Source organism: Camelus ferus, chromosome 30 (genome assembly GCF_009834535.1).
Source record: "Camelus ferus isolate YT-003-E chromosome 30, BCGSAC_Cfer_1.0, whole genome shotgun sequence".
NCBI lineage: Eukaryota > Metazoa > Chordata > Mammalia > Artiodactyla > Camelidae > Camelus > Camelus ferus.
In genome coordinates, this window is record NC_045725.1 from 24534987 (window position 1) to 24554923 (window position 19937).

The window sequence follows — 19937 nt, forward strand, 5'->3', positions numbered from 1 at the left end:
TGCCTCAGTTTCCTCATCTGTAGAATGGGACTAATAGTAGTACTCCTTATAAAGCTGTTGCGAGGATTAAATGAATTTGTAAGTGTAAGCATGCTATTAGTGTTTCCTATTATTATTGTCTGTCCAGAAACTTCCTTTGCTTATATAAATAAAATCATGTTTCTGATCATTGTTTACAAATATGGGATGATATAACTCTGTAACGTGCTTCTTTTGCTATGATATGGAATTGCTTTGTCAAAAGTACTTAAAATTTTTTAATCAACACTACCAGATTGCTTTCCAAAAGCAAAAAGTAACTGGGCAGTGCACCAATCGGGCTGCAAAGCAGAGAGTTGCAAAGCAAGGTGACTAGCATGGTTAAAGTAACACAAAGGTGGGAGGGGAAAATGGAAATATGCTGTTCTAAGGTCCTTACAATATACCTGAAGTGTCAGAATTTTATCTGAAGGTAGACTGTGATGTCATAGATGCATGTTGTAAACCAAGAGCTAAACAAAGCAAGAGATATATAAAATAAGCTAACAATAGAGAAAAAAAAAGATACCTAAAAATACTCAAAACATCCAAAGGAAGGTAAGAAAAGAGGGAAAAAGGAGCAAAGATGGAACAAATAGAAAACAAATAGCAAAGTTCACCATATCTATAATCACATTAAATGTGAATGGCCTAAACACTTCAATCAAGAAATAGAGATTGTCACACTGGATAAAGTGAAAAAGCAAGACCCAACCATATGCTGTCACTTTATATAGACATAGATAAATTAAAATCGCAGCATTAGATACACCATGTAATTGCTATTCATAAGAAAAGTGAAGTAGCTATACAACAAATATCAAAGGCTTCGGAAAACAAAATTTAACCACTGATCAGGGAGGACATGTAATAATGATAAAAAGGTCAATTCATCAGAGACATAATAATCCTAAATGTTTATGCCTCTAATCAAGAGATTCAAACACGTAGGGGGAAAAAATCCTGGCGGAACTTGAAAGGAAAAACAAAGCCACAGTTTTTGTTGGAAATTTCCACAACTTTCTCACAAGGAGACAAAATCACTGAGTATTTTAACCAATTTGACCTAACTGACATTTATAAAACGCTTCAACCAGCAACAGTGAAATACAGTTTTTTCGAGTGCACATGGAATATTCACGAAGATACAGCACATGCGGGGCCAAAAGTAAGGGATGTTGATGGCTCTGGAACTCTAGGAATTCAAACTATATTCTATTGACAAGAAACAAGCGTTTTCACTCAAAAAGTTATCTGGGCGAAGGCTGGGCAGACGCGTGCCCCGGGCACCACCTGGAAGTGCGGCGAGGGGAGGAGACAACGGCGGCCGGCAGCCGGCAGCCGGGGGGAGGCCGGAGGAATTGTCTGCTGACCGGAAAACTGGACGAGGACATTGCGAAGCGTGCCGGACGCTAGAGTGGGTGATCCTTTCACTGTTGTCCAGGGAACCCCCAGTGGAGATCCTCGCCTCGTTAACTCCCAGACGCGGGGCACCCACTTTGGGAGGCCCGGCCTGGATGCCTGACAGACGAGTCGAGGCGGGCGGGGGGCCGGGCCAGGCCGCCGGGCGGCTGTCCTTCCCCGGGCATCCGGCCCCCGAGTCCCGGGAAGCAGGCCAGCCACGTCTGCGACCGTGAAAGGCACCCTAAGGCAGGTCGCAGGCAAACTTGCGCTCGAGGGCGCCCAGTGGGGCAGAGGACGCGGGCGGCGGGCACGGAGAGCACCTCAGGTCCCACCCTGTCCCTCTCTGCACGCGAGGGAAGGAGACGTCGCGCCCCGCGCTCGGGCCCCATCTGGCGGGCGCGGCGGGAAAGGGGGTGCTGCCCGGGCGGGGACAGGTGCCGGGGCGGGGCGCCGCGGGGCGGGGCTCGACTGCGGGGCGGGCGGACTCCGAGGCCCCAGGGAGCCCCGCGGCCCGGGCCGCAGAGGCCGCTGAGCGCGGCGCCCAGCCCGCTCCTCCGCGCCATGGCCCCGCGCGCCCGGCGGCGCCGCCGCCCGCTGCCCGCGCTGCTCGCGCTCTGCACGCTGCTCGGCCTGCTGCAGGTAAGGAGGTCGCCGGGCGCCCTCTGCCCCCGCCGCCTCACGGGCGCCTTCCCCGCCCGTCGCCGCGCTCCTCGGAGGGCCGCCCGGGCTCCCGCTCCCTCGCTCCCTGCGCACCCGCTCCCTGCGCCCGACGCCTCCACGGGAGCTGGGAAAGGACGGGGCGCGGCGGCTGCCAGACGTCCTGAGACCTGGACGGAGAAGCAGGAGCTGAAGATTTGAGGGCGGGGAGGGCGGAAAGCTGCGGCGCTGCGAGTTGGACGGTGGAAGGTGGAAAAGGGCGAGGGGAGGGGTCTTGGGGCGCAGAAGCGGTGGTTGCGGGACCCCAACACCCAGACACTGGCGCTTACAAAAGTCCCACATAGTAGCAGGCTTTGGTGGTGTCGTTAATTCTCCTCACATTTCTGGAGCACCTACTAGGTGCCCACTCAGAGTAGCCGCTGCGGACACAGCGGCGTAGACACAGCCCCTTCCCCTGCGAACAGAAAAAGCCAGGGAAAAATTCAGAGTCGCAGACAATACCCATATTAAGTAACCATCCTAAATGCGATGTCTCCTTTCGGGCCATTTTGAGTTCCCCAGGAGCTCGCCGTAACTTGGGCTTGTAACTGGGCTTCGCACCTTTTCCCCAACTGTTTCGTTGGTTGTCTGAAGACTAGAGCGATCATCGCCTCATGGGGATGTCTAGAGCGTGTATGGGAACAGAATTTGGTAGTTTCTTCAGAAAAACTGACATCAGATTTCTTTTTTAATGCTCCCCTCTTTTTTATGTCTCCTTTCTCCCCTCCGACTGCCCCCACAAAGATTTTAAGGCCCACCAGTTCAGTATCTACCCGGAATAACATGGAATCGCTTATCCTTAGAAACTCTTTGAAGATGTTAGAACAACATAGTATTTGCAGTTGGAGAGACCAAGGTACCTGGGGTGCTTGAGCCAGTGGTGGAGCCAGAAACACCCCTGTTCCCCGTGAGCTCAGCCCGGGATGGGGCTGGGAGGGGCAGGTGGGCCCAGCAGGGCAGTGGTGAGTCTCACTGGTGCCGGGCGATTCTGGGGCTCCCCAGGCGGGGATGCACCGGGGGCTCCCCTGGGGGCCTTTCCCCCTGGAGTATCACGGGGCTGATAAAGGGCTTCAGCATGAAGAGGGCTAGAGGTGCCAGAAAATGAGCACCTTCCTAGATCCTTGTCCACATTTCCGGCCCCCCTAAAAAATTTCTTTACTAAATCAGTCAGTACCGTCTCTAAGTAAATAAAGGCAGTTACTGGTTTTCTGTCATCCTGGAGGTGCAGGAAACCCAGCACCACAAATACTGTAAAAGTCTTGTATACTTGGAAGTCCCTCAGAGGGAAGGGTAAATGTTGGTGGTTTTCTGGGTTTCGGCAGTTTCAGATTTCCCTTCTCTGTTAAAACTGGCTTAGGTTGTTGTTGGCATTGTTAAGCAGAACTGCACAGAACCCTGTGAAGACAGGAGAGAGGCACTTGTAGAACTGTATTTGGGTGAGAAGGAGGGGATGCCAGCCTGGTATTACGGCCTCGACAGAAATAACAGGAGTGGGCGGGAACAGAAAATTCTCAAGAAAATTCAGTCCATTTCGTTTCTACTCGTATGAGTCTCTAGGAGTGGTTGAAGGAAAAGAAGGCGGAAAAACCTAATGGAATTTTTTTCGTTTTAAGCACTTCTGGTGTTGCTTAATTAAGTGTTCAACAGGTTGGACAGGGTGCTACCTTATTTGAACTAAGGCACCAAGACTCCAGTGAACAGCTAACCACCTGAGAAAAACCGGCTCACTGCACAGTTTAAAAAAGCATCTCACATTGTTATTGCAAAGGCTACATCCATATATGTATAAAATACATTAGGTTCTAACATTAACAGCAAATGCTATCAAAACATTTAGTTTTCATTTTAGGAATCAGTCCTAAAAAAGTGAGTTTTTTTTCAAGCAACTTTACTGAAACCATATAATGGGGTACATTTTTCTTTAAGAGGGTCTATATAATCATTTTCTAGAAAGTATAGCTATCTGTACTAACGTTTTTATATGGAGAACATAGTGTCTTTGTGGTTTTAAAGACAACTGTGAAATAAAATTGTTTTACCTGTTTGGAAAAAAAAACATTTATTTTTCAGAGATATCTTCAGCAAGTGCCACCTCCCCTCCCTTTCCCTTTTGGCTACTTGAATTATGTGCATTTTTTAATCATAGCTAAACAGGAAACACTCAAATGATGTTGGGATAGCTCTAATCAAATGATATGTTTATGCCCAGTCTCCCTAGTGGAAATCCATTAATTCTGAAAAGTGAAGCTCGATGTAATGTTGCAGTATTTTCCTCCAAAGATACTGTGGTTTCAAGCACTCTGTGTATTCAACTACTGCTTATTTGGCCAACCTGTTGTATTGGTTCAAAAAAAGGAATTGCATTGGTGATCCATTGATGTTATTTATCACACACTTGGTGAGGCTTGAAGAACTGTTTGGTGAGGAGTGGGGAGTGTTGCTTTTATAAAATAGTTGGCAGAAACAGCTTCTAGAATGCTTTATCTGCAAGTATTGTATTTAGTTTCATTTGTATTGTATTAAATCAATTTCAGCTTACCTGGAAGGCTGTAAGTTTTGCTTTTAAAACATCTCTGTGATATCTCTGTGCACCTGTACATGTGAGGGAATTTGTGTTCAGACATAAGAAGACTATTTGCATACAGGAAAAAAAAAACATTTAAAGTTTTTATGTTGATAGTCCTGTTGTTTATTCCAGTTAAGAAACTATAGGAGCAGGTTGTTTTCATTAGGGTAATTGATCACACACCCATGTGTATCCTCAGTTATCCAAGACCTAAGGGCAAATTCACTCATATCCAAGCCAGCAAACATTCATGGGATGTAAAACCTTGTGCTGGTGACAAACAAGGTGAAGACATAGCTGTGTCCTCACAGGTCACAGTCCAGTCGAGGACAAGACGGGTGAAGCTGTGATAATAACTACTCAGCCTGTGATATGAGAAGCACAGGGCAGTGGAGGGAAGGACAGGGTATAGTTGGAGGAATCAGTTGGAGGACTTTTGGAGGAGGGGGCTTCCGAAGTGGTCTCGGGAGGATGAGGAGGAAATCAAGGGTCAGAGAAGGAATGATTCCAAGAGGCAGTTGGGGAAGAGAGCTTTCTATTTAAGAAGGTGGTGTGAGTGGGTTAGGCCTAAAGGAATCTTGCCAAAAAAAAGAAAAAAAAATTTTTATGGCTTTACAGATAGCGCAAAGCTTAATGGCTTAATTCAAGAAACCCCATGACAGGCAGGACATTAAACATTTATAGTTTTTGAGATAACTCTTGTATGGCCCTTGTTGAGGTGCTAAGGTAGACTGATCAAAAACAGATAGGCTGCAGGTCCCTGGAAAGGCCTGTGGGGAGACCCCGCAGAGGAAATCCCCGGGTGGGGCTCAGGGCCCTAGGATAGGTGGGTGCCCGCACCTGCCCAGCTCTCTTCCTGCCCCACCAGCCCCTCCTAGAGGGAAGACTTGGCTGTATGTTAATACTTTGTTTGGAGAATCACAGACTCAGGGATCAGTGTCCTTTTGTTGATAACAGATATTTCGAATGCCTCCCGCATTATTTCCTTCCCACCACTTCCCCCGAAAATGGCAAATCTGTAACATGAACATGTTCTCCGTGTTGATAAGGAAATATGAGCTTGCTTTTTCAGTTATCTACCAGAAATTCTTACACCAGGAAAACTGAAACAATAAAGGTGTATCTTTGAAGGTCAATAAATCAGTGTTTTATGAGGCCATGAAAAGGGGAGTTCCAAAGCAGGGCCTCCTTTGCAGAGGGTGTTGTTTAAAGAAGGAGCTGCCTGAACTTTCTCTGCCAGGTCAGTATTAAAATTTCCCCCATGGTATTTTCCTATTTTTGAAGTGCATGGAAAAAGATATTAGTGCTTTTCCCACATGGGGAGTCCAGAGGACGGGATGCTGTCTAGGCTGTTCTTGCTGTGGATGGGGGTCTGCATCCCTCCCTGAAGGTCCTCACCTCTAAGAGTGAGCATCTCCCCAGGGCATCTCCTCTAGGCCAGGTGCCCCCAGAACAGCCAGTAGCCTGGCTGCTGTCTCTCTGCAGCGACCCGACTCCAGCCCTCAAGGGAAGGAGACCTAACCCCACCTGCACACACGCAGAGCCAGCCTGGGTGGGATTCTATCCGGCAGGTGATTTTCTTTCCAAGCACCTGTACATTCTCCACCTGGTTTGCAGGAAGTCCGGCACCTTCTCCTTGTGTTTCTCTCTGGCCGTCATGGGTGGGCTTACTCTAGGAACCGCTGCTAGAAACACCGGTTTGAGCTCAACTCATCCTTTCCAGCCCCCAACCAAAGCCCTGAGCTGGAAGAAACCAAGAGTGAGACAGTGGACTTCAGCAAAACATTAGGCCCGGTCGGTCTGAAGTTCTCAGCGAGCTTTTGAGGTTTAACGCAGAGTGGGCGGCGCACGAGCTTCCGCACAGCCCGCATCTGGGTCCTCGTTCCCAGAGGCGCCGTCAGGCTGCTTCCTGCAGCCCGACCTGCCTGCTGCCCTGGCAGCTGCCGCCTGTCTCGCTGGGCTCGGCCGGCGAGGCGTCTGTCGGCCGGACGGCAGGGGCTGGCGCGGCCGTCCTCACGGCAGCGCGGTCAGCCGTCTGAAGCACATTCTGCCTGCACGTGGGCTAACTTTCTGTCTTTGTTTTGTGGGCCACCACCGACTTCCGGGTACGACGCTCAACAGTGAGAAATGAGATTGCGTTTGTGTTCCATGTGTTCCTTCAGTTCAACAAAGTGATCACTTCCTCCATTTGGGACGCTCTGCAGTGGGGAGCTAAGGAGACAGAGAACCGTGCACAGCCCTGGAAGCGCCCAGTCTAGGCACGTGCAGACGGTTAGAAGGCAGGGGGACACTTGTGTCACCGGAGTGCTTTCAGAGTGCGGGGAGCACTTGGGACTAGACTGCTTAACTAGCCTGAAAGTGCCGGGGAAAATATCCTCTTCTTCCTTACCATGCGGTTGTGTGTGTCTAAAGTACAAACAGAGGGACAAGACAACAGCATTAGGCCAGGGCTTCGAGGGCGGTTCGTGCTCTGTCTGGTGGTGGGAACAGTGGGGAGGCCTGACAGGGTGCAGTGTTTTCAGGCAACTGTAAAGAGGACAGCGTTCCTGGACTCCAAGAGCAGGCAGGGGGAGAGGCAGAGCCAGCACTCAAGGGCCTTGGGTGCCAGGAAAATAGTTTAGACTTTATCTCGATGTATTGTGAGCTGGGGAGGGACTGATCTGATTTGTGCTTTATGGAGAAGGGTGCCCGGGGGCAGGCCCAGTAAGGAGGCCACAGTCTCTGGTTTAGGTAGAGCTGGTAAAGGCTTGAATCAGGTCAGGGATGGGGTAACAGAAAGAAGCCAAATGCACGAGCAATTTCAGAGCCAGCAAGCTGTGATAGGTGCTGAAGATACTGGGGCAAAGGATGTGGTTGGACTGATTATAAAAAAAAAATGTGGTAGATGTCAGAACAAAACAGCTGACCATTTTGATTGTATTTTTTCACAGTTTAATAAGGAAATTTCTGTCTTAGTCCAAATCAAAATCAGATCAGGTTCAGGTTCAAGAAGGATTTTTTTTTCCCCCAAACGATGAAGAAGGATGCTGTTGAGGATGTGGACTCACACTTGCTTTGGATTATGTTGTTGAGAGGCAAAGTTCCTTAGACTCCATAGAGGAGAAAACAAGCAAAGAGCTGGCCCCAAAGCATTGGGATCTGCAGGAAATGTGTGTTCTCTGGAATGGAGAGCCATTTCCGGACCGAAAGGTGTCTTTAGAATTAGAAGTTCAGGATGTAGGCAGAGTTTTAAAAACTCAGGACTAAAGAGATAAGCAGCCCATGATCCCCAGAGGGTCCCACGTCAGCCCTGACCCCATGGTCTTCCCACACTGGCCTCAGATGGAACACCTGCCCCTTAACTGAAGCACTGTTTACCTTGGACCTGTAGCGCGGCAAAAACTTTTCGCTTGCATGAAACACATTTTCCTGGTGGATGTTAGTGCCTCAGATGAATGTTTCCCTTCCTGTCTGCCCAGCCCCCTTGGGCCTACCCTACCCAAAAAAGTCCTAGGCCAGCAGGTGACCCAGATGCCTGTCTGGCACAAGCAAAGTCAGAGAGCTGCCGGGTTTCCAAGGGTCAGGAAGAACCGACTGCAGAAAGCACCCTTTCAGTTCATTGGAGTAATAATAACTTATTACATTTCCTGTTCAGTGTTGAAGAGTACATGGCACCTCCTCCAGCTACCAGAAATTTGAAGACTTTCCATTAAAAATGAGGAAGAAAAACTTTTAACTTTTCGTGAATGTGACGGTTAAACCTGGCAAGTCGGGAGAAAGGGCATGTGATATCACACAAATCCTCTTAGCACCACAGAGTTTGCTGGCTTGGGTTCTCATTACCTCCCCCAAATGGGAAACAAGCCACTTTTCTAAGGTTCTGATTTTTTAAAAAATATTTGTTCCTCTTAGGGATGTAGTTAGCAACTGACTTAAAAGTATATTCTTAAGTAGCACAGTCAGCTGCCAAACTCATATCCAGTTGGAAAAAAAAAAAAACCTATCCAGGGCTCTCAACCTTGCACCCAAGCAGGATCTCGTCTGAAACGTTCAAGGTAATTGAGAATCCATTCCATTTTTCAAGCGTAGTAGAGGTCATTCACATCCGCCCTTGCTAATCCGGTGCATCGTTTAACAGTTCCCAATGTCAGGACGTTCCCTAGAGCAGACCTAAATCTAATACTATGCCACAGTGTGACCCGTTGCCTCAAATTTGTTCTTTCATGGGGTAGAGAACAGTTGGTCAACGTCATCTTTATTTTTGTGTTTCTCTTGTTGAAGCTTGTCAGCCCACTGCTTCCCCTTGCTCGGGTTATTCATTCTACTTCCTTTAACCTCTCTGTCAGCGTTTTTCCTTCCAATTCTCAGGACCCTGGTTTTGCACTCCCATAAAGCACTCTGGAAAACATCAGATTTACCCCATGTGGCCTGTGCCCAGGAAAGCTCCCCATCTAGTTGGGAAGATAAGACAGCACAGTCCTCATGCCTTGCAGCTAAGTGGGTTTAAAGCTGCTAAGACGTGCAAGCAAGGTTCCGTGGAAGCTCAAAATAGGAGGGGATTGCAGCAGAGAGCGGGCAGGTAGTGCTTGTCTGGGACTGGAAGGACAGGCATGATTCTGAGGGCAGAGAGAGCAGAGGAGGGGACAGAGCTGGGGACAGGCAAAGCCATACAGGAGAAAATCAAGTCCTGTCCGGTTGTCTGGAGCCCAGAGCTGGCCAGAGACCAGAGACAAGTTGGACAAGTTGGGATAGGAGAAGGTCCTGGTTAGTGGTGAAGGGCCGTGTGAGCAAACCTTAGGAGGGAGTTAGGACTCTGCCCTGTGGAGAGAGTGGCCCCTGGACCCAGCGTCTGCAGCACCTAGGGATGTGTTAGAAATGCACATTGCCAGGTCCCCTCCCCCAGGCCTACTGAATCAGAAACCCTGGGAGTGGGGGCCAGCAACTTGGTATAACCATCTCTGCAGGGGATTCTGATGCACACTTAGGTCTGAGGACCACTGCTGTGGACTGAGGATTCTGTAAAGAAGGTTTTGAGCACAGCTGTAAGTGAATATTATATGATTAATTTCCTAAAAGCACCTGCCCTTTGTTGAATCCGCACTGTGTGCCAGGCATGGGCTAGAGGTTTGACACAGATTTTCTCTAATCCTCACTCTACCTTGCCAGGAAGATGAGAAAACTGAAGCACAGAGAGGCCCAGTTTGCACAACTCAGAAATGACAGAGCTGAAACCCCTCCCAGGCATCTGCTCCAGTGGCATGGCCTTGACCCTTCAGGGAAGCTGCTTATACAGTTGCCTTTATGACGGGGTGGGGAGCAGAGAAAGAGACCTCCAGAACTAGGGGAACAAAAGCAAGTTTTTTTTTTAGTGTTTTGGGAAATAGCATAACCAGATCTGCTTAAGGATGTCCACTCATTGAGGGCTTTCTGTTATTAACTGTTATTAAGCAGAAAGAAAAATGCTGTGACTTTAAGGCTACCTGAGTTTGAACAGACACCCTCAGCATTCTCAGCATAGGGTCTGTGTGCTGATTGCTCCCTGACTCAGGAGGAAAAGAAGTGTGACATATTGAATCATCTCTGCCACTTCCCAAAGCAAAGGCATCTCTGACTCCTCTGTGTACCCTTCCCCCACCAAAAATAAGCTGTACTATATCCCTGCACCATAGCCCTGCTCCTGCTTCTGTTAAGACAGTTCACAGGCTGGTGTTTATCTCATTTCTGCCACCTGCCAGGCCCTGTGCTGTATGGGGTGGCAAGGGAGGGGGTGACGGGGAACAAGGCCTCCAGGTCTCAGGGCAGCAGACAGTGAGAGGTTAAATGTAGTTCTATTATATTTTAAAGGCTCTATATGTCTTAGTATTACCACAATAACCATGAATTTGGGGATATCGCTCTTGGCCCAAATGACCGGGGCCCTACTTTGATGTCTGTATCATGGCACAAATCTAAATCCACGGTCTTAAACTTTAACCCATTAATTTCTGATGGTCACAAGTTTTAAAAAATTAAAAAATGAAACCATGAAAACGTGCCCCCTTCCTATGGGCTTAGGTTTTCCTTGCCCCAGTTGGTGTCCCTGTGACCAGGCCATTGAGGTCCTACTTGTGTGTAAAACTACAAATGACCAAAGCACTAGAATGCACAACCGGTCATCTTCACTGGGCAGAGCAGTCCTCACGGGCAAGAGAATGCAGGAGCGATGGGCGCCCGGCTGACCTGTGCCCGGACAGTGAGTCCAGAGTGGCCTCACGACAGTGGCCTCATCCAGTGTGAGAGGCATTCTGCTCCCTGCGTGAGCGACAGCGTCAGAGGCTGGAGCAGCTGTGTTGTGTGTTAGGTGGACCTGTGTTCTATCCCGATTAGAAAGGGAATTTGAGCCCAGGAAGAGATTTCTGATCTTGATTTTGCAAACTGCTCCCCCTAAGAGTGTCTCTAGTTTTGCCCCAGATTGGTGGAGCCTTTCCAAGTTCATGCTTGGGAGTGTGAATTTGATTCTGAACTAGTAGGAAACTATTATAGGCTTCTGTAAAGGGAAGTTAAAAGATCACAACCATCCTCCAGGAAAAATTATTCATTAATTTACCGAGAATCTGAACATTCGCTGTGTGCATGGCACTGTGCCAGGGTACTTATCATGAACTGTCTGAGCCGGCTGCCTCATCTCTTTGTGAGGTAGCAGGGAGACAAGGGAGATAAGGAAGGGAAAGCCTCCAGCCATAGGGTCTGGCACGCAGTACGTGTTCCATAAGATAAATGGTGTCTGTATCCAGCCACGGGAGAGGCAGTTCTCCATGTCCATTATGTAGATGGAGATAACTGTACAGAGTCTGGAGATACGAGAAAGTACTGGCTTTTGGTCTTTAATGTCATCTCTGACCTTGCTACTCAAAGACCAGCAGCAACCACATCACCTGGAAGCTTGTTAGAAAATCTGCATTTTAATAAGATTTCCAAGAGACTCTTTTGCATGAAGGATTGAGAAGCACTGGTCTGTGAACATGGCAGTGGAGGAGAGTCAGATTCCCACGCTTGGCACAGGGTGGTGCTGAAAGGTACTGAATAATATTGGTTGGTTGAGTTTGTTTTTAAAAAAAGTTGAGGTCAGTTGTGGCTGAAGCAAGACAAGGTGAAACTCAACTGTGTTAATCAAATTAATATAAGAAGAAGAGGGACAAGTTCAGATGAATCCAGGGATAGTGCTGGATGTGGGATTTCAGGTCTCGAAAAGCAAGATAGGTGAAGAATGCCCGGCATGGCAATGATTATTCCAGAGGCCGGGGCAGTGGTGTCTTGTGCCCCAACCCCAGCCATCATGACGTGGTCAGTCTCCCCACAGCATCTTCCATCCAGGTCCAGCATCTTGGGGACTCCTGCTCTGTAGCCAGCACTGGCTTAGTCCTTTGGGGGAACTTCTAGTTGAAGCCCTTGGATGTGGCCACAGAGGACAGTGGAGGCTGTAAGATGTGGTTACATGGGGTGCGTAGTAGGATGACGGGAAGGGTAGAGAGTATCTCAGGCGAGTCTCTGGGCAAGGCTCCTCAGAAGAGGCTGGACGTGTGCCAAGCCAGAGAGAGGGCTGGCATCTGGCTTGGTAATAAAGGTGGGGAAGGCTTGAGCAGAGCACAGGGACAAGGTCGACCCTTGAGCGGATGCGGTTCGTAGAGTGGCGTGTGGGTGAGCAGTGGGTGAGTAGCAGACATGGGGACTCAGAACCAGGTGAGGGGGCTTGGAATGCCAGTGAGTGCAGAGTTAATCAAAGACTCAAGCAGGGGGTAGCCCTGAAAGTGGTGTAGGGACATCGGTTGACAAATGTTGGGGACAGTGAATGGGGGAAGGCGGATGGTATGCTGAGCGCCTCATTGCAAGCCTACAGTCTACCGGGAAGAGCAAACACACAGATAACAACCACAGTGCATCAAAGGGGTTGGGATAGGAGACTGTCTGGGTGGATGCCAGACCATCTAGTACAAGGGTCTAACCAGTCGAGGTGGGAGATCTTCGGTCAAACCAAAATGGCCAGCATCAGTGATTTCACATTTCAGCCTAGTTGACACGGGCTCGAAGGTTAAGTAGGGCCACAAGAGTGGTCTGAAAGAAATGGGGAGCAAGGGGCTGTAGTGTGATTTAGGCCTGGGATCCTGGGCGGGGCTTGTTGAGGAGAACTTCATCTTGGCCTTAAACGATCTCTGACCTTGCCACTTAATCACCAGCATCCCTTGGGAGCTTGTTAGAAATGCAGAATCTCAGGCCCCACCCCAGATCTATCCAATGAGTATCTGCATTTTAATTAGATTTCCAGGTGATTCTGTGCACATTTAAGAACCACTGGACTTCACTCTGAGAGCCAGGGCAGTCTTGTCCCTTCCCTGGCCACTTTGGGGGCTTGAGGCCTTCTTAGCTTGGTCCACCCCCGGAACAGAGACAGAACCTGGAAAGGTCCTTGACGTCCAGCAGACCAGGGCCTGCGTGGAAGCACAGGGGTCATTAATGCTTCCAACAGGAAAGAAGAGAAAGCAGTTCTCATCTCAGATGAATAAAGGGTAAAAAAAAAAATTCAAGAATGGCAAAAAAAAAAATCCTTTCACACTGGGAGAATAAAGGGGCATTCACCGGAGCCTGTGGGGTGAGGACACGAGGACAAGTCAAACCCATCCTAATTATCATGTTTAGGAAACAAACGTTCCTTGCGCCTTCATTTCAGGTAGCCCACAGCTGCAGGCTTTTTTCACCTTTATCTCTCCAGAAGACAAAGAAACTTGCAATTGAAGTTTTGAAATGCAAGGCTATTTCTTCATTTTCCCTTGAGCCATATGTTTTCTTTTCTAGGAAGAGAGATAATAAACGCATTGTGGAGAAAGGAATAAAGAGAGATAAGCAAAAATCAATAGCCCTTTGATAGGCTCCTGTTTGAATAAGTACATTGCTCTTTTTTTCTTAAAAAAAGAAAGCTTATCTGGAATCAAGGTGGTCAGGAAAAAAAACGCTGATGGGGCCATAAAAAGCAACTTTCAAGACAGATCATGAAGTTGATTGTTACGTTTGCTAAATCAAAATGGTGGATATGCCAAGTCTTCCTATAGCCACAATTACTTTACATTTTTAAGGCTTTTTTTTTAATCAAACCTGATTTAAGTCAGGTTTTTTCTTTCTGTGTATAATACCTATTTTTTAAAAATCTCATGGCAAAGTGGTTAAGATCATAAATTTTGGGTTTTACCACAATTAAAAATAAAAACTAAAAAATCTTAGAGCAAATGTATTTCCTGCCTGGTGGTAAAAATACCATAACGTGCTTATTATTCAAAACGTTATGGGGTAACAGCAATGTCTCATAAGAACCTAAAGTCAGTAGCACACAGTCTGGGAGCTGCAGGCGCACATTCACTCGCTCTCTGGGTAAATTATGTCATCGGTCGTGTGCGGTTGGTTGGTTTATACACCAGCCTCCCCTTGCTTCGCTCGCTCGTTACACAGGCCTTCCTGCAGTTCCTGGGCAAGGCGGGCACGCTCCCTCCCCCAGCATTTTTATGGTTTTTTACGTCCACCTGGAACACTTGTCCTCCTGATGCCTGCTACTAGCTTGCCTCTTTCCCTCTGCTCAAAAGTCTCCCAAAACCTTGCTTATCCTGCTTTGTTTTATTTTTTTCATCATGGTCATTACAACCAGATTCCATTACATGTTTTTTTAAAATTGTCACTCTTCTCCCATGGACTATAAGCAAGTCCTCTGTCTAGGGTCCTTCTACTGTAGCCACAAAACCTAAAATTGTCTGTGGCACATAAGATGTGTTCATTTAACATTTGAGGAATAAATGAATGGGTATTTAATTAAAAAAATTTTTTTTTGCAGGGGAGGTAATTAGGTTTTTTAGAGGAGGTACTGGGGATCGAACCCAGGACCTTGTGTATGCAGAGCATGTTCTCTACCACTTGAGCTATACTCTCCCCAGCAAATGCATATTTAATTTGTCCCACTTGTAGGTTGTAAACTCACTGAGCATATCTTACTTAAGTGTTAAACTTCCTAGATGATTTTGTAGAGAACCATGCACTGATGCTATTTAGGTTGGGAAAGTTTTTCTAAAATAGGAAAATCAAAGATTTCTTTCAAGATGGTGAAAGGGTCCTACAGCCTTCTGGTACATTTCTGTCCTCTCTAGTGAGTCAGTGCTATTGACAGCTAAAACAAGTCCTGTGAACAGGACCAGGCAAAATTAAATTACCCCACAAAAATGGGCAAAGGACTTGAATAGAGATTTTTCCAAAGAAGATATACAGGTGGCCAACAGGCACATAAAAATATGTTCAGCACTATGAGTCATCAGAGAAATGCAAATCAAACCACACAGAGAGACCACTTCACCCACATTAGGATCGATATTATGAAAAAAAAAGGGGGGGAGGGATAACAAGTGTTGTCAAGGATGTGGAGAAATTGGGACCCTGGTGGGAATGTATTAAAATAGAGCAGCAACTATGGAAGATAGTTTGGTGGTTCTTCAAAAAGCTGAAAATAGAATGACCATGTGACTCAGGTACAGACTCCAAAGAACTGAAAACAAGGATTCAAGTAGCTACTTGTGTGTCAGTGTTTACTGCGGCACTATTCACAATAGGGTGGAAACAACCCAGATGTCCACTGACAGGTGAATGGATGAACAAAATGTGACAAGTTCATACCATGGAATATTATTCTGCCATAAAAGGGAGTGAAGTTCTGACACATGCTGCAATGTGGATGAACCTTGAAGACCGTGCTGAGTGAAATAAGCCACACAGATAAGTACTGTGTGATTCCACTTACTCCGGGTACCTAGAATAGTCAAATTCACAGAGACAGAAAAGAGAATAGAGGTCACCAGCGGCTGGAGAAGATGGAGAGTTATCAGTTAACTCCAGGGTTCCCAGGTGGAGGGGACAATGTGGGGAGTTACTCTGTAGTGGTTAAAAGCATTTCTTTTGGGGATGATGAAAGTGTTCTGGAAATAGATAGTGGTGATGGTTATAGGACATGGTGAATCTAATTAATGCAACTGAATTGTACACTAAAAAAAATGGCTTAAATGGCAAATTTTGTTTTTTATATATATTAATTTTGCCCCTGTAAAAATGGTTTTTAAGTTAAGTACTCAAAAGTTTTTAAAGAATGGGCGATCAAAGGATGGGCATAAAAAAGAACCAAATTCAGTGTTTAGCGATGGAGGCAGCCCTTTCTCACCTTCCTGAAATGGACCACTTTCTTTGCTACTCCTGCAGATCCAGACTTACTGCTTTGTTTGTTCATGCCAGCTCTTTACAAGGTTATTCCTTCTCTGAGACACTGGTCATTCCTGTCATAAGACACAATTCATTGTCAAAGGAGTTTGCACTTTCTTAGTGGCCCTTCTTATTCTACCACTCTTTGCAATATGTTCCATGGTGCTGCTTAAAAAAAGACCCCCCTTTCTTCTGCAGCTGCCTGGTTGCTTCTTCCTCTGGGCCCTGAAGCAGCCCCTACCCCGTCCCAGCGTCAGAGCACCCCCGGGGTCTCCCCACCTGAGCTGGCCCCACCCCAGGCTTCCCACTGCTCCCCCTCCCATGCCTCACTTCTCCCGCTCTGCCTCTGCCTCTCGCCCTGGCCTCCCTCCCGGCCCTGTGCACCTCCCTCTGTGATTCCTTCCCCTGACTCCTGGGTGGAGTTCCCTCTCCGTCCCTGTCCAGGACCAGTGAGGGTTGAATCCAGGGATGTGGTGGAGGTTGGATTTTTCCAGGGCACCTGCTCTTGCATTCTTGAGTGGGTCTCTTGTTAGTCTTCTTTCCTCTCTATCTGCCGGTGTCGTCCGGCACTGGACGCTTTGAGAGGCTCATTTCTTTGTCCCACACCAGGCCAATCCCTTGCATAAGTATGTGAGCTCAGGGAAGACGGCTTTGAAGGTGTGATGATAGCAGAGCTTTTTAAGAGACTGGTGCTTTTGATTATTAAACCCTTGACTAGGCCAAAATTTCTCTTATAAAATTTCACATGGTCATAATCATGTGAAAAGTCATTTTACAAGGAGAAGGCAAATGACTCAGGCAGAGGAATGACTGGCCTTACCTTACTATCTGCACCGTGAGTAAATCAACTCTCAGCCCCCTTATTGGGGGTGGTCAGGATGGGGGGAAGGGGGTCGATTCATACTAGTGATTTTCAGTGAGACCAGCGGGCATTGACCAGCTGTGATGAATGCCTTCAAGTTGGAGTTTTGAGTACTCTTTATCACTGGAAACACATTCATAAAATGCGTTTTAGAGTGTCCCAAATCCCTCAGTAGCAGGTCAGTTATAATCTCTGTGACAATCATAATTTCCTTCACGTTCTTCTCTTAACAAACTAAACACATCTTTTCACATGGTACCAATCAGAGAACAGAGTGTCACTTTGAGCAGCAGAATTTTCTTTTTCAAGAGCTGTATATAAAATTTATTTCTGTAAAGTAAACTGCAGTATTTTAAACACTCAGGGATTTTTCTGTTGAAACCCTCTTATTCTCTGTACCCTCTTCTGTTATGGCTTTGACCACGTACCTGGCTGGTATGATTTGGGGTCTTTGCATTTTTAGCATGTTCCACCATTCAGCGTCTTCCAGGGAGCTCAGGGTGATCTGTTCAGGTGCCCGGAAGAGCCCCCAAAGCTGTCCTTTTATTCTCGGGCTCTAATTGATAACATACTGTCTTCATAGGCACTTGTGTAATGTTGTTCTGAAATGTGAAGCTTTGGTTTGTGCAAAAGAGAAATCACTCTGAGGTTGTCTCTGTAAATCTATAAGCTTGAAATTCTGCCTGTCTAGTTTATTTAAAATGAAAATATCTAGAAGGGCACTTGGTCATAACTTGGCTCAGTGTGAATTTAGAGAGATCACTGACAGAATCTAGCGGCTACTTTATCAGCAGAGGCTTTGCGTCAAGGCTCTCCCCGCCCCCAGCCTGGCTTACATCACTGACTGAAGGGAGGCGACAGTCTTTTTCCCTCCACCCCCTCAGGGAACGATCTGATAAAAGTAATTGATTCTCACCAGCCTACTCAGGTGCGCACAGTAGCAGCCTCTCTACCGACGCCAGCCAGGTGTGCGCCTCTCAGCTGAGTGACGGACACGATGACTGTCCCACTTTGTTCTCCCAGCAACCTCCTGGAAAGGTCCTTCGCCTCAGAGTGAGGAGGCAGAGCCTTCATTTTTACTGAGTGTTGACACTTGCTGATGCTACATCATTTACATGAATTATCCCATCTCATCCTCACTGCGGTGGGATGGGCACAATTATTAGCTCCATTTTACAGGTGAGGAGACTAAGGCTTCCAATTGGCTTTTCCCTCGTGTCTTCAGATTGTAAAAATGTAGACAATTTTGTTAAAGAAATGTCAGGCATTCTTCTGTCCAGGCCAGGCTGGAAGCTCAGTCCTGAGAGCTGTCCCGAGTAGAAGATTCCCGCCTTGAGGCCCGCCGGCCCTAACTAGCCAGTGGAGCCACCTGGCCAGGTGGCCTCCTCCCGCCTCCCGTATTTTTCTCTAGGCCCCGCCCGCCTCTGCTCCACTAAATCCCTACGTCTGGCATGTTGGGCTTGACTTCAGTTAGTATTTGATTTTTCTGTTTTCTGCAGAAACCTGTCTTATCCGATTTTTGAGCTATAAATTACTATGACATCCGCTTCCAGTTCTGAACTTGGAACTGAGAAGCATCACGGTGGGATGCTTTCCTTCCTGTAACAGACATGTGACCATGGCCATGGCGGAGAACAGAAAGCTAGGTCGAATAGAGAAGGGAGCTCCTGGAGGAAAGGACCTAAGAAAAGGGGCCAAATTGAGCAGGTCCCCCAGAGCATCTCAGTTTAAAGAGTCTGCATTTTGACTCACTGACTGAAACATTTTCAGGGGAGAAACTGAAACCTTGTCTCTGGCCTGACTTCCCAGCCAGCAGAGAAAAAAGACATTCAAAGAAGTGGACAAGAGGGACAGCGTTTGTTTGCAGGCTCCTCTGATCTATGACTGCGATTTTTTATTTATGTGTTGTTTATTTGTTTGTAGAAAACAAAGGCTTCAACAAGGAGCAATTTCCTGGTGTGACACCGGCAGAGTGAAGCCGCTCCCTTGGTGTCCTGGAGAACACAGGTCTCCAGGAATTGGTTTCTAGTCTCTTCTGGGTTGGAGCGCTTCCAGTCGTGACTTTGTTTAAAGGATTTTTTTTCAAGGGTAGCAGGACTCTTAAGTGAGGTGTTATTTTCATGTTCAATAGTTTCTCTCTCAAGAAAAACCACATCTTTCAGTTCCACTGTAACATTCAGAAATTTGATATCATCTTTACTTAATTAACAGCCAAATTCTCAAATATGGTCATGGATGATACTTTATAAAATAAAACCTATGGAAAATCCCTCATTTGTTCTTCTGGGCTGGGTTCTTTTCCTCTTGATTTGACAGGAGAGACCAAGCTTCTTTCTGTTTTGTTATCTGTCAGCATGAATTTTCAGTAGAGCAGGAAAGTAATTTTAGTATTTATAATGACTTTCACTACAATAGGGTTGACTGACAGCACGAAAAATAAACGTTTAAGTCAGACTTCCCTATAGGCTTCCGAATACGGAGCCTTTAGTCTGTGTAGCTCCGCCAGCAGAAATGTTTTGTTTCTTCAGCTTGGGGTTTTTCAGGATTAGACCTAATAACGTGGTACTGCATCAGGAAATCAATCCATGGAATTTTATAAAGAGTTTGCTTTTATAAAATAAAAAATTTGATTTACAATTTATTATCTTCCCCCTGCTTTGCAAAACCTTGCACAGACTGTGGACTTGCTTATTCCAAAAGAGTTTGTCAGCCGTTAAAATTAAATACCAGCCTGTATGCCCTGAAACAAGTATATACACAACAGAAAACACACAAGAAAGTGAGGCAACAGATGGCAAATAAGTCAGCTGTATTGTCTTGCCATTTTAAGTCCTTTTTTAAGGCTTTCCAAGGAATTCATATGGCAGGGGGTGGGAGGGAGATGTAAAGGGTATTTGCTATAAACAGACTCCATTGTTTCTTACAAATTCAGGGCAAGTCTGTTAGGAAACAGAAGTTAGTCCATGTAAACTCTGTGGGCCAAACATTATTTTTGTAGTTTATCGATTAAGAACTATAGTAGGACGCTGTCAGTACCTGGCTGGTTTTTTATAGGACTTCTAAGTACCATAAATCAAATTGTTCCCCAAAACACAAGTGCTGCGACAGACCTGATCCCTGCTGGCCTCCGAGGCAGCTCTTCTACAGATTAGA

General features: G+C 46.8%; 1 protein-coding gene across 3 annotated transcripts in view; it reads left to right on the top strand.

The window, feature by feature from the left end:
- The first annotated feature begins 1329 nt into the window (after positions 1–1329).
- TNFRSF11A (TNF receptor superfamily member 11a) overlaps positions 1330–19937 on the top strand; it is a 52668-nt gene continuing 34060 nt past the window's right edge. Inside the window, exon 1 of one of the 3 annotated variants that reach the window (XM_032470353.1) lies at positions 1330–1435. Coding sequence is in view for 2 of the 3 variants with exons in the window: in XM_032470352.1 (XP_032326243.1) it covers positions 1984–2061 (78 nt within the window). In the remaining variant the exon portion in view is untranslated. Of the gene's footprint in view, positions 1436–1494; positions 2062–19937 lie in introns of those variants that run through there. The other 2 variants (XM_032470352.1, XM_032470351.1) reach the window with 2 other exon arrangements.